Source organism: Lampris incognitus, chromosome 2 (genome assembly GCF_029633865.1).
Source record: "Lampris incognitus isolate fLamInc1 chromosome 2, fLamInc1.hap2, whole genome shotgun sequence".
Classification (NCBI taxonomy): domain Eukaryota; kingdom Metazoa; phylum Chordata; class Actinopteri; order Lampriformes; family Lampridae; genus Lampris; species Lampris incognitus.
Genome location: NC_079212.1, coordinates 51,423,294 through 51,438,353, shown reverse-complemented (window position 1 = coordinate 51,438,353; position 15,060 = coordinate 51,423,294). Strand labels below are relative to the sequence as shown.

Genomic DNA, 15,060 nt, shown 5'->3' with positions numbered 1-15,060 from the left:
CGCAGGAGGACAACAACCCCGCAGCAGGACCGCTATCTGGTCCTTTGTGCAAGGAGGAACAGGAGGAGAACTGCCGGAGCCCTACAAAACGACCTTCAACAGGCCACTAATGTGCAGGTTTCTGCTCAAACAGTGAGAAACAGAATGCATGAGGATGGTATGAGGGCCCGACGTCCACAATTGGGGCCTGTGCTCACAGCCCAACACCGTGCAGCCCGATTTGACCTTTGCCAGAGAACATCTTGGTTGGCAAATTCGCCATTGGCGCCCTGTGCTCTTCACAGATGAGAGCAGGTTCACACTGAACCCATGTGACAGACGTGAGTGTCTGGAGACGCTGTGGAGAAGGTTCTGCTGCCTGCAACATCCTCCAGCATGACCGGTTTGACGGTGGGTCAGTGATGGTCTGGGGAGGCATATCCTTGGAGGGCCGCACAGACCTCTACGTGCTAGCCAGAGGTACCATGACTGCCATTACATTAGGTACCGGGATGAGATCCTCAGACCCATTGTCAGACCATATGCTGGTGCAGTGGGCCCTGGGTTCCTGCTCATGCATGACAATGCTCGTCCTCATGTGGCCAGAGTGTGTCAGCAGTTCCTGTATGTCGAGGGCATTGATGCTATGGACTGGCCTGCACGTTCCCCAGACCTGAATCCAATTGAGCACCTCTGGGACATCATGTCTCGTACCATCCGCCAACGCGATGTCGCACCACAGACTGTCCAGGAGTTGACCGATGCCCTTATCCAAGTCTGGGAGGAGATCCCTCAGGAGACCATCCGTCGTCTCATCAGGAGCATGCCCAGACGTTGTAGGGAGTGCATACAGGCACGTGGAGGCCACACACACTACTGAGCCTCATTTTGAATCGTCTTGAAGAATTTCCACAGAAGTTGGATCAGCCTATGTTCTCATTTTCCACTTTGATTTTGAGTATGATTCTGAATCCAGACCTTAATGGGCTAATGATTTTGATTTCCATTGATCATTCTTAGGTTATTTTGCTCTAAACACATTCCTGTCTAATAAAGATTTTCAGCTGAAATATTTCATTCATCGAGGTCTATATTGTGTTTTTAGGTGTTCCCTTTATTTTGTTGAGCAGTATATTTAAACTCATCCACCTTCATCACCTCTACTCCTTGCATCCTCACCATTCCACTGTCCTCCCTCTCATTCACATGTATGTATTCCGTCTTGCTCCTACCGACTTTCCTTCCTCTTCTGTCCAGTGCACACCTCCACCTCTCCTCAACCTGCACCCTACTCTCACTACAGATCACAATGTCATCCGCAAACACCAACGTCCATGGAGCCCTGCCTGATCTCGTCCGTCAACCTGCAGTGCAACAAGTGTAATTTTGCTGTTGCTTTCTGCAAATCATGGACACCTGAACCACTGGCCAATTATATCACTAGAAGGATATCACTGACTTCTTCATAGGTCTGTTTGCCCTAGCCGACCCACGCAACGTCTGTTGCCAAGTACACCAAATTGAGTTCTTCCCTTTTCATCACTTCCCAAACCCAGGTAATCAGTGAATCATCTCTTCTAGGCATCCAAATTGTTTTTCTTTGGTCTTCATGTTTGTTTTCTGACTAAAAATGCAGTATACAGGGGAAATAAAAGGCTATCTACATCTTGTGTTTGGACGAATACTATGTTCAGAAGCACCGGAGCACAAACTGACACCCGTTAACCACTTGGTCCCATGCTTTCACTCACCTCAACATGTAGGTGAGATACACCTCTCGTCTCATCACTGATCTCACACATCTTAACTAAATACATAGCAACACTAAAACGGATCTTGCTGTTCCCATATTAAACAATACAGTGATTTATCATGGCCATGATGGGAGTTTGGCAAATATATAATTTTGATAATTCTGTCAGTAACACTTCCCATGTAGTATATTCAGCAATGACAAGACAAAGAGGTTTATTAGCAAAATTACACAATTCAAAACACAAGTCCTAATGAAAAACAGATATACATCCCCAAAGAACACAAGATTGGCTTCTCCTTCAAACAAGCTACAAAAGACAGAAGAATTTAAAGGTGTAGCCATTTCCATCCTCTTTTAGCAGAGTCTGCAAATTCCGTCATACTCGCTCCAAGGCCTCCAACATGATGATGCTGTTTCCTCTGATGACCTGCAGGAGACAAGACCACACAAGACCAATTACAATTTGTATTATCGGTTTCCTCTGATGACCTGCCGGCAGGGGCGGATCTACAGGGTGGCAAGGGGTGGCAGCTGCCACCTCTGGGACACAGTCTTGCCACCCCTGTTGCCGCCCCATTTATAAATCAGATAATATGTTTTTAAAGTATATTTTATGTACATGCATGGTGAAGGTCAATGAGACCCGCACCAAACTCATCTCAAACAGAAGTCGCTGATTTAGAATCCCCCTCCCCCTCACAGGCGCGGATCTACAGGGTGGCAAGGGGTGGCAGCTGCCACCTCTGGGACACAGTCTTGCCACCCCTTTGCCACCCCAGGAAAAAATCTCTAGATCCAGCACTGCCTGCAGGAGACAAGACCACACAGGACCAATTACAATTTGTATTATCTGTTTCCTCTGATGACCTGCAGGAGACAAGACCACACAGGACGAGTCACACTTTGTATCATCTTGTTTGTGGGCAGGGCAGGGCTGAGCATGGCACCAATACTGTTGGGACTAGGGTTCGATTCTCACCAGGGCCAGCTATACCAGTAAAATTCATGCACAATCTTGCAAGACCATATAGACAATCGTTTACCATATGCAATTATAGTCCAAAGCTTCCACACTACCTGAATAGAGGATTATATTAATAATGTAGGTAAAATGTCGAACATAGAACCTAAATTCATCCCTCTGAAAACAATGAAATATACATTAAAAAGGCAAAGTATATACATATATATAAAAATATAAGACAATGTATGTATGTATGTATGTATGTATGTATGTATGTATGTATGTATATATATATATATATATATATATATATATATATATATATATATATATATATATATATATAGCGTTTTTTTCCCGAAACCGTCAATGGTGTTGCGAATGCTGGACTAATGAGGAGCGGAATATCAACACGGATACAGGAAAAAAGATGTTAATGCATAGCAGTACAGGCCTGTTTCATCAGCTGCTAAAGTTTTAGTCACAAAGAAGCACACAGTTTACGTTGCCCAGCGTCATGCCCCTAATTTCGGTTGGACAGCGACCAATCAAATGGGGAAACATTCAAATTATAACAGCCAACAGGTTATGTACTTATGATGCACAGCAACCAATGGAGGGGTAGGAAACATTACAACCAATGGGACTGGGGTTTGTCTTGAAAAGCATTTAGGGGCCAGGGTGCTGTTGAAATGGCCTACATTAAAAATATAACAAGGTAACTTATGTGAATTATATATTGGGGTGGTGTTGGGGCACAGTTGGGAGGACAGGTAGTTAAAATATCAAAAAAAATATATTTAAAAAAAACTCTAATAAATGTCACGTGTATCATCTAATGGGGGGGGGATATTAAGACGTTTTACTTATAGTTACAAAGGAGATATTGTTTTCGGTGTCTACAGCTGGTGACCAATTCGTCTCTGTTATTCAAGGTGGACATACCAGGTCTGCTATATATATATATATATATATATATATATATATATATATATATATATATATATATATATATATATATATAAGAATTTAAAAGGTGTAGACAAGTTTAGCAGCTGATGAGTGTGCGACGCACGAAACAGGCCTGTACTGCAATGTATCAAAACTTTTTTTCCTGTATCTGTGTTGATATTCTGCTCCTCGTTAGCTGAGCACTTATAACACCATTGACGGTTTCGGAAAAAAACGCTATACATAATGTGTCCAGTGGAGTGAAAATAGAGGGGTGGAAAAGAGGGGATGATAAACAGATTCAAACCTGTGGCATCACAAATGCATGCTCTGTACCTCAACAGTTACAGAGTTGACAACTCCCACTAGACAGAAATTACACATATGACAAAAAGTCATTTGACACTTGGCACACACACTTCCAAATGTTGTTGTGTTATGGACACCATTATAGATGAAGATGTTTCACTGGATGGCTCATTCAAAATGCAGAAGTCACCATCTTTTACCCCATGAGGTTACGCCCCCTAGGGAAAGACAAGATGCACCAAGTCACCGTCTTTTACCCCATGAGGTTACACCCCCTAGCGAACGACAAGAGATGCACTAAGTCACCATCTTTTACCCCATGAGGTAAAAGATGAAAAGGAAGAGATGCACTCTCACTCTGTGAGAGCTACACTGAGAAGATTGGTGCCCATCTAATAAGGATCCATGGTTAAACGCCTGGTATTATGCCAACAGGTGCACAGGCATCACGCAATTTCAAAATTTAGTCAGTTGTGACATCACCTTCCAACATGATGTCACAACTGGCTAGACTTTGAAATGGCTTGTATGGCTCACTGCCTGTGCACTTGTTGGCATAATCTCAGTTTTTTGAGTGTGTGGATTTTTCCTTTTTTATCTGAATTGTACCAGGCCAATTACCCCACTCTTCCGAGCCGTCCCAGTCGCTGCTCCATCCCCTCTGCTGATCCGGGGAGGGCTGCAGACTACATGTGGAGTCACCAGCCGCTTCTTTTCACCTGACAGTGAGGAGTTTCACCAGGGGGGATGCAGCGCATGGGAGGATCACGCCATTCCCCCCCAGTTTCCCCTCCCCCCTGAACAGGCGCCCCAACCGACCAGAGGAGGGGCTAGTGCAGCGACCAGGACACATACCCACATCCGGCTTCCCACCCACAGTCACGGCCAATTGTGTCTGTAGGGATGCCCGACCAAGCCAGCAGTAACACAGGGATTCGAACCGGCGATCCCCATGTTGGTAGGCAACGGAATAGACCGCCACACTACCCGGACGCCCATTTTATCTGATACTTTTGAAAGTATGTCCACATTCATCAGCACTCGTGTGCATTTTCAAGACCTATTTTTAAAAAGTGACAACTTTTCCAGACGTATCCAGAGCAGAACATGAGCAGCGAATTGTGCGAGGCCATGTTGGATCTACTAACCATCTTCCTCCTGTCTGTATTCCAGAAATTTTCTCAAATTTAGTAAGTCTGAGGTCATTGTGTTTGGTTCCACAAATTCCATCAGCCCTTTTGCTGCTGATCTTGGCGGTCTGTCAGGTTTAGTTCCTGTCCAACTGCTTGAAGTGTTTTACCCCACAGAGAGCAGTACATTCTGTTCCCATAAGTTAGCATCTAATGCTGGAAGGAATTTTGTCTCATGACCTCACACTCATATCACCGATGTGCAACCTCTCTTTTATCATGAAGACAGTTGTCAGCTGGACATTGGGCAAGACAGATATTAAGCCTAAGAGACTTTTTAAGTTATTGTGCGACGATTACATCTTCACAATGCTCTAGCTAAGTACAGCGGTAGAAAATGAGCATTTTGGGAAAATAATTTACAACAAATATCCCTGACTCCAATGACAAATATCCAACAAATATCCCTGACTCCAACCCAACCACTGAGGATGCACAAGCCAGTGCATTCTTAGTGCCGGTCCCAAGCCCGGATAAATGGGGAGGGTTGCGTCAGGAAGAGCATCTGGCGTAAAATCTTTGCCAAATCAAATATGCGGATCATAAATAAGATTTCCATACTGGATCAGTCGAGGCCCGGGTTACCAACGACCGCCGCCGGTACTGTTAACCAGCAGGGTGCCGGTGGAAACTATGCGACTGTTGGGCGAAGGAGAGGGGGAAGGCATGTCTAGAGGTAGTGGGAGAGAAGGAAGGGTAGGAGTGTGCCGGTGAGAGTCGGAACTTTGAATGTTGGCACTATGATTGGTAAAGGGAGAGAACTGGCTGATATGATGGAAAGAAGAAAAGTAGATATACTGTGTGTGCAAGAGACCAGGTGGAAGGGGAGTAAGGCCAGGAGTATCGAAGGTGGGTTCAAACTCTCCTACCACGGTGCGAATGGGAGGAGAAATGGGGTAGGGGTAATTCTGAAGGAGGAGTATGTCAAGAGTGTGCTGGAGGTGAAGACAGTGTCAGACAGAGAGATGAGTATGAAGCTGGAAATCGACGGTGTATTGCTAAATGTTATCAGCGCATATGCCCCAAAAGTTGGGTGTGAGATGGAGGAGAAAGAAGAATTCTGGAGTGAGTTGGATGAAGTGGTGGAGAGGGTACCCAAGGAGGAGAGAGTGGTGAATGGATCAGACTTCAATGGACATGTTGATGAAGGGAACAGAGGTGATGAGGAGGTGATGGGTAGGTATGGTGTCAAGGAGAGAAATGTGGAAGGACAGATGGTGGTGGATTTTGTGAAAAGGATGGAAATGGCTGTGGTGAATACATATTTCAAGAAGAGGGAGGAACACAGGGTGACGTATAAGAGTGGAGGAAAGTGCACACACAGGTGGATTATATCTTATATATTGGGCACAGTCTTAAAGGGATTGGCGACTGCAAGGTGGTGACAGGGGAGAACATAGCTAGGCAGCATCGGATGGTGGTCTGTAGGATGACTTTGGAGACCAAGAGGAAGCGAATGAAGGCAGAGCCGAAGATCAAATGGTGGAAGTTGAAGGAAAAATGTTGTGTGGAGTTCAGGCAGGAGTTAAGACAGGCACTGGGTGGTAGTGAAGAGTTAACGGATGGCTGGGCAACCACTGCAGAAAAAGTGAGGGAGACAGCTAGGAAGATACTTGGTGTGTCATCAGGACAGAGGAAGGAAGACAAGGAGACTTGGTGGTGGAATGAGGAAGTACAGCAAATTATACAGAGGAAGAGGTTGGCAAAGACGAAGTGGGATAGTCAGAGAGATGAAGAAAGTAGACAGGCGTACAAGGAGATGCAGCGTAAAGTGGAGAGAGGTGGCAAAGGCAAAGGAAAAGGCGTATGGTGAGTTGGATGACAAGTTAGACACTAAGGAAGGAGAAAAGGACTTGCATCGATTGTCTAGACAGAGGGACCGAGCTGGGAAGGATATGCAGCAAGTTAGGGTGATGAAGGTTAGAGATGGAAATGTGCTGACAAGCGAGGAGAGTACGCTGAGAAGGTGGAAGGAGTACTTTGAGGGGCTGATGAATGAAGAAAATGAGAGAGAGAGAAGGTTGGATGATATGGGGCTAGTGAATCAGGAAGTGCAGTGGATTAACAAGGAGGAAGTGAGGGCAGCTATGAAGAGGATGAAGAATGGAAAGGCAGTTGGTCTTGATGACATACCTGTGGAGGCATGGAGATGTTTAGGAGAGATGGCAGTGGAGTTTTTAACTAGATTGTTTAACACAATCTTGGAAAGTGAGAGGATGCCTGAGGAGTGGAGAAGAAGCATACTGGTACCGATTTTCAAGAACAAGGGTGATGTGCAGAACTGTAGCAACTACAGAGGTATAAAGTTGATCAGCCACAGTATGAAGATATGGGAAAGAGTAATAGAAGCTAGGGTAAGACGAGAGGTGACGATTAGCAAGCAGTAGTATGGTTTCATGCCACAAAAGAGCACCACAGGTGTGATGTTTGCTTTGAGAATGTAGATGGAGAAGTATAAAGAAGGCCAGAAGGAGGTACATTGTGTCTTTGTAGATTTAGAGAAAGCATACAACAGGGTGCCAAGAGAGGAGGTGTGGTATTGTATGAGGAAGTCAGGAGTTGCAGAGAAGTATGTAGGAGTGGTGCAGGATATGTATGAGGGCAGTGTGACAATGGTGAGGTGTGCAGTTGGAATGACAGATGGGTTGAAGGTGGGATTACATCAAGGATCGGCTCTGAGCCCTTTCTTGTTTGCAGTGGTGATGGACAGGTTTATGGACAAGATCAGGCAGGAGTCTCCATGGACGATGATGTTTGCAGATGACATTATGATCTGTAGCAAGAGTAGGGTGCAGGTTGAGGAGAGCCTGGAGAGGTGGAGGTATACACTGGAGAGAAGAGGAATGAAAGTCAGTAGGAGCATGACAGAATACCCATGCATGAATGAGAGGACGACAGCGGAATGGTCAGGATGCAAGGAGTGGAGGTGACGAAGGCATAAATGAGTTTAAATACTTGGGGTCAACTGTCCAAAGTAATGGGGAGTGCAGGAGAGAGGTGAAGAAGAGAGTGCAGGCAGGATGGAGTGGGTGGAGAAGAGTGTCAGGAGTGATTTGTGACAGAAGGGTACCAGCAAGAGTTAAAGGGAAGGTTTACAAGATGGTTGTGAGACCAGCTATGTTGTATAGTTTGGAGACAGTGGCACTGACTAAAAGACAGGAGGTGGAGCTGAGGTGGCAGAGTTGAAGATGCTAAGATTTTCACTGGGAGTGATGAGGAAGGACAGGATTAAGAACGATTATATTAGGGCTGCCAGGGAAGAGGAAAGCCAAAGAGGAGGCTTATGGATGTGGTGAGGGAAGACATGCAGGTGGCTGGTGTAACAGAGGAAGATGCAGAAGACAGAAAGAAATGGAAACGGATGATCCGCTGTGGCAACCCCTAATGGGAGCAGCCGAAAGTAGTAGTAGATCCCTGACTCCAGTGAGGAATGCACTCATGATCCCAACAACTCAAAAATATATAGTTAATGGCTTAAAAAAACGTACGTACATTTACCAGGACTGTAGTCTGACAGGCTTCTGGCTTGAAAAATCTGTGCTTCAGCTTAACTACTTTTGGCATTATAGAAATATAGTTGATTGCTTATTACTTGAAAAATTTGTGTTTGGGGGATGGTAACATTTACCCACAGCGGTTGTAAAGATAACGCCACGATCTAGAGTGGATATGATTGCAGTAAAGGCATGTAATCTGACTGCTTGGTGCACCGGCTCTACTGTTTTGAGCAAACCGCTGTAACTTCAGCTTCATTCTATACGCCCGTTGTCTGCACTGAAACCATATTCACAAGCCATCTGGTTCAGTTATCAATACAACACAAACATTTCAGTGATTTAATGTTATTTACAGCTTGCTCTTCTGACTCCTCAACACCGCCCTTTACCTGTCTTTTAGCGCTAGCCTAGCCAAAAATCCGGCTTCATACTGGGCTCATAGTCCTCTGAAGCGGCGTGAACAAACACAACACGTTGGCATATGGCTGTTGTTGGCCCGACAAAAGAAACTGCATCCAGTGTTGTCTGGTGCTTTCTTCTTTAGGAAAGGCGAACAAATTAAAAATCCAGCACTGAACTGTGCCTCGTTCAGGATGTGGTCCTTGGTAAAATAAAGGGGAGAATAAAGGTTGGGGTTGTACCGCTGGGAATAATGATAAAAAGGATTTTTTTGTGGCTTTTCCCTCCTCTTTTTCTCCCCAGTTATACTTGGCCAATTACCCTATTTTCCGAGCCGTCCCGGTCTCTGCTCTACCCCCTCTGCTGATCTGGGGAGGGCTGCAGACTACCACATGCCTCCTCCCATACATGCGGAGTCCCCAGCCGCTTCTTTTCACCTGAGAGTGAGGAGTTTCACCAGGGGGACGTAGAGCGTGGGAGGATCAAGCCATTCCCCCCAGTTCCCCCTCCCTCCCGAACAGGCACCCTGACCGACCAGAGGAGGCGCTAGTGCAGCGACCAGGACACATACCTACATCTGGCTTCCCAAGTGCAGACATGGCCAATTGTATCTGTAGGGATGCCCGACCAAGCCGGAGGTAACACGGAGATTCAAACTGGCATTCCCTGTGTTGGTAGGCAACAGAATAGACCGCTATACTATCCGGACGCCTGGTAAAAAGGAATTTTAACCACTGAGTCTTTAAGTTGTCTTCCTTTGGAAGTCCATACAAAGGGATCTTGCACCAAAGAAAACGATGTCTCCAACATTGCAATACTTGCTAACCAAACTCTTCCTGGTGTTGCACCAAAGTCCGTGGCCCGTCCGCTGTACTGAACTTTGAGGGCAGGGCAAACTAGCCGCTATGCGAGCATTATGAAAATGTGTTACATAATGACATAGATAAGTAACGGAGGAAAACGCTGGATGACAAACGAGGCGTTTCACGCAGTGTTTTTGTCAGAGGGAATAATTACCTTTGGTGTGGACTTTGGGCGTTGTAACTGCAGATGTTTTACAAGTACCTCCCAGCTAGATAATGCACTAAAGGAAAGGGGGGGGGGACCCCAAAAACATGATATGACCCTTTAACATTTTGGCACATTTAGAGCGCCACACTCTGGTTAGAGAGAAATGCAGTGGAGTGATGGATTACATTTCCAGTTGAGGGATGTGGCATGAAAACTGCATGCTGTGCGTTTAAAAACAATAGATCCAAACAGAATGGGCTTAGGGTCAGCCCTGTGTACCACGCTTTGGGGAGAAGCAGGGGGGACTCAACGCTCTACATAAAAGCAAAATGGGAAGCAGAGCTAAAGATTCAGATAACAGAGCAAGAATGGTATCAAATGTGCGAGACACAATGTACATCCACAAACTCACAAATATGGAGGGAATTCTGTTGGAAAAATCTAACTCGCTTTTTCATAACACCCAAAATAAAAAGCTGCACAACAACAGTGTTGGAGGCTGTGTGGGAGCATGGAGGAGACCTTCTGGAAACGCACAAAGATAAAGTTGTATTGGCAGAATGTAAACGTAGGTGTCAAAAATATTTTGGGATACTAAATCCCAGACACCTGCCCTGTGGCGTATCTTGGTAACTCTGATGATGCTGTGATGAGAGAAGATCTCTACTTAACTGAAGTTTTACTTGCAGTGAGTAAGAAAGCCGTTACCACAAACTGGTTTAATGTTAACACTCCAAAACAGGAAGCGTGGATGGAAATTGTCCAAGACATTTTTGTTATGGAAAAGTGGACACAATGTCCACTTTTCCATAAATATATTCTCTTGGACTCTCAAAATGTGTGTCCAGGACACACATTTTGAGAGTCCAAGAGAATATATTTAAAAAGGACTGGAAAAATGAAACATTTATATGAGAAATGACACTGACTAAATGAGCGACTAATTAAAATATTTGTGTGAATATTTCCACAACTATTTATTATTTCTATCTGTTTGTATATCTTACTGTATTCTTTTGTGTCGAGGTTGTTGTACTGTTCTGTTTATATCTTTTTGAAAACTTAATAAAAACTTGAGGGAAAAAAAAAACAGACCCAAATTGTATTAGCATGAAGTTGTTTCTGACAAAACGCACAATTAATCACAATAGAATATGGGTTTATTTTTTCATTACAGCATGATAAATGCGTCATTTATGGAAAAGCAAATGTTTTACATTTCACAATGTCTAGTGAAATGTAAAACATGTCATACCTCTGTAGTGACTTGATAAATCCAATATAATCTTTCATTGATGGCTAACAGGTCACAGACTTCAATGTCATCCCAACATATTTCATGTAAACAGTAGGAACATCATTCTGTATTCTGTTTATTTTGTTCAGCTTGAACACTGCCTTCCCGGCCAGCTCTCCTACACTTACAAAAAGAACTACAGGGTGAAACAGGAGATTTAAAACAAGTCAATCTGAACGGATGTTCTGGAAGGAGACAGGACTGGACAGGACTGGACTGAACAGACACTTACCACCATTCCAATGCCATTCTGTTGTCCCCCCGACCCCATCTCAAGACAGTCATCCATCACCAGGTTCATGAAGGGATCAAACCCTCGCAGGATACCCTGCACATGTCTGCCTCCATTCAGCTTCACTAAAGCAGGAAATAAAAGGTTTAAACATTCCAAGTTATCAACTAATGAAGAAATGACTTGGATTCAAAGGATCAGCTCCATTTTCATGTATTTTACTGAGGTTTGGATTACAGGGAGGGTAGGTCACCCATATCGAACACAAATCTGGTCCTGACTCTACTTGATCATCAAACTCTAATGACGTTTTCATCATTGTCCAAGTGAGTGCACACAAATAGTGGCCTTTTTTACTCACATGCGAACATTAATAACATGTAAAATACAGAAAAAAATCTTCCAAATAATTTGATTGGAAATAATTACCTCGCGACCCAACAAATACTTTTGGCATGGGTTAAATCTAATCAAAAGAGTTCTCATGCAGACAGATTTTTTTTTTCCTGAGCTGCAAATTTATCCATTGTAGTTTGAGACGCCATACTTGTTAGCATCTTCTTTTGTAAAGGAATATAAATATATTTTGGAGGAAATGACTAAAGACTCATTGGTCTGCGTTCTTTTCTGTGGTGCTGGATTCTGCATATCACATCTATGCGAGCAGTTTTCCAGACGTTTTGGTCCATAATGAAGGCTACATCAATAAGTCGTATGTAGTAAATAAAGCCTGAGTTCCCATCGACTCAGACGAATGACAGCATAGAACTCTGATTCATACTCACACGAAAGCTTCTTATCCATGAACCTAGAATTGAGAAAAAAGTAGTATAGAATTACGCAACGTTAAGTAATTCTATTTGCCATAAACGGAGGGTAATAACACAAGACATGCCTCTTTCGGACCGGAATTGTTTTTTTGTTGTTGCAAATTTACATTAAACAATGGCAGGGTACAGTGTCTTAGACGAATATTATCCAGGCAAAAGACAAGCCTTAAAACGGGCACATACAAAACAAACGGGTATAACAAGAGGTTAAAATGGGGGGAAAATAATGGCAATTTAACAATAAATAAATAAATAAAACAGTAGGGAGTAGGGGGAGAGAGCTAGGGGTTCTCTGCAAGGTCAAGCTTCTCAACTAAATTGCAAAGTATCACTGCACTCTTCTTCTCCATACTCTGATACACACATATGGACACACATCATACATATGGACACACATCATAAATCTGGACATACGTCATACATCTGGACATGCATCATACATCTGGACATACATCATACATATGGACACACATCATACATCTGGACACACATCATACATCTGGACATACATCATACATCTGGACACACATCATACATCTGGACATACATCATACACCTGGACATACATCATACATATGGACATACATCATACATGTGGACACACATCATACATGTGGACACACATCATACATCTGGACATGCATCATACATCTGGACAGAAATGAGAAGTAATGACACAGCTCTTTGTGAAAAATATAGAAATTTGGTTTTGTTTTCATGAATCTATTTTTATGTATAAAAAAATGTCCAAGGACGATGGCTGTATAGATTGCCAGGTCATGTGTTGGATCTTATACCAAACAAAACATTTTCTTTTGTAAGAAAAATTAACAAATTTCGGCCATAACCAATCACGCAAATCTTCCCAAAATGCATCAGCAAGTTTACATTTTATGAAAAAGATGACGAGGCGTTTCACCGTCTCCATCACGTTCCGACCGGTAAATGTTAGCTAGCACCGGGTTAGCTGCCAATGCAAACCATGCAGGAATAAAACCCAAATGAAAGAAGTCCGAACGCGACGCCTCGTCAAACCCGCACTTCACCGGATTTTAAACGCAAACCGCCCAACTTACTTTTTAAGCTCCGGTGGATGCGCTTTGCTCATTTTGTCTTAACTTCTCTCGAGTTTACGCCACACGGTTCGTAGGCTCTACGTTTCCCAGACCCGCCGAATACATGCGGAGAAAAGGCAGACGTACTTCCGCTGTGGTGCTCCTCGGCCTTGCATGCCCACAGCGCCGCTGTGCGGCCAGGAGGGGAACCCGCCGAGGCGTGTCATGTAGTTAGGTTGAATGGATTTTCTGCAATCAGAGTCAGAGATTACTTTACTGCCATGTGCGATATTTATGAAATGAAAAGTATGTAAACAACAACAACAACAACAACAACATGCAAATATAACAGCTTTTTTGGGGGGGGGGCATAAAAACGGCAGAAAGTAAGTCTGTAAATTGGGGGGCCGGGGTTTTGGTCCGGATGAAAGTCAAGCCTCTCTTGGCAGAGGGCAAAGTCTCAAAAAGGTGGTGTCCAGGGTGGGGCTTGGCAACGAGCTTCCAGGTCCTGGAGAGATGGGAAGCGGCAGTCGATCGCCTTCTCCGGCGAGCGGATGACGCACTGCAGCCTGCGCTGGTCCCCGGTCCCTGGTCCCCGGTCCCTGGCGGTGGCAGCAGCGTACTAGATGGTGACGAAGGAGGCCAGATGGACTCAGTGATAAACTTCACAACACTAAATAATACATTGGCTCAGAAATTCATTAATAACCCCTCAGCGTTATGACATTTCACCCATAATCACGTGTTCTCCAAAACTGGTGGCCTAAAGGTTCCATTATTGTGTAACTGATATTAACAAAATCCCAATCAAACTATCCAGCTGTCATATGCTACTGGCGCTGTCTCTCATATACAGCTTCTCTCCATATATATATATATACTACATTTGAAATAATAACAATAATAATAATAATAATGTATTATTCTACTTAATAAATTATTATTATTATTTCAAACAACCTGAAAATGAAGCACCCTGAAAATGAAGCTCCAACCATCCACGCCCGAAAAGTCAAACAAAAAGCAAAGTGTCACATCCAAAAACAAATGAAACAAAAATGGGAAGGGAAACAAATGCACAGGCAATACCCAAAAAGAGTAGCTGAGAAAGATGTAGTCCAGCATATGACCAACCAATGGCTCAAAACAGCTGGGCTGCAATCCGAAACAGAGGGCTTTATCATCGCTGCCCAAGACCAGGCCATCAAGACCAAGTACTACCGGAGCAGAATCCTCCAAGATGGCACAGACCCAGCATGCAGGATATGTGGTCAATTCCAGGAAACCATTGGCCATATGGTGGCAGGGTGCCCTGAGCTGGCCAGAACCGAATACCTACAAAGACAGAACAAGGCCGCCACATGTCTGCACTGGAACATCTGCAAAGAATTCAACATCAACACAAAAGAAAAATGGCATGAGCACGAGCCCCAAACAGTAACAGAAAAAAAACACATCACAATCTTATGGGACATGCCAATACAGACAGATTGTGAGATAAAGGCCAACAGACCAGGCATCATCATCAAGAACAAAAAAGAAAAAAGCTGCCGACTCATCCACATGTCCATCCCGACTGAAAGGAACACC

General features: G+C 44.0%; 1 protein-coding gene across 1 annotated transcript; it reads right to left on the bottom strand.

Moving 5' to 3' along the window:
* Positions 1 to 1,930: 1,930 nt before the first annotated feature.
* Positions 1,931 to 13,618, bottom strand: snrpg (small nuclear ribonucleoprotein polypeptide G). The gene is made up of 4 exons (XM_056274557.1): positions 13,492 to 13,618; positions 12,371 to 12,393; positions 11,586 to 11,710; positions 1,931 to 2,162 (listed from the first exon to the last, which is right to left on the bottom strand). Exons 1-4 carry the CDS (start codon positions 13,521 to 13,523, stop codon positions 2,112 to 2,114), a joined length of 231 nt encoding a protein of 76 aa, XP_056130532.1. The 5' UTR covers positions 13,524 to 13,618; the 3' UTR covers positions 1,931 to 2,111.
* Between the last annotated feature and the right edge of the window lie 1,442 nt (positions 13,619 to 15,060).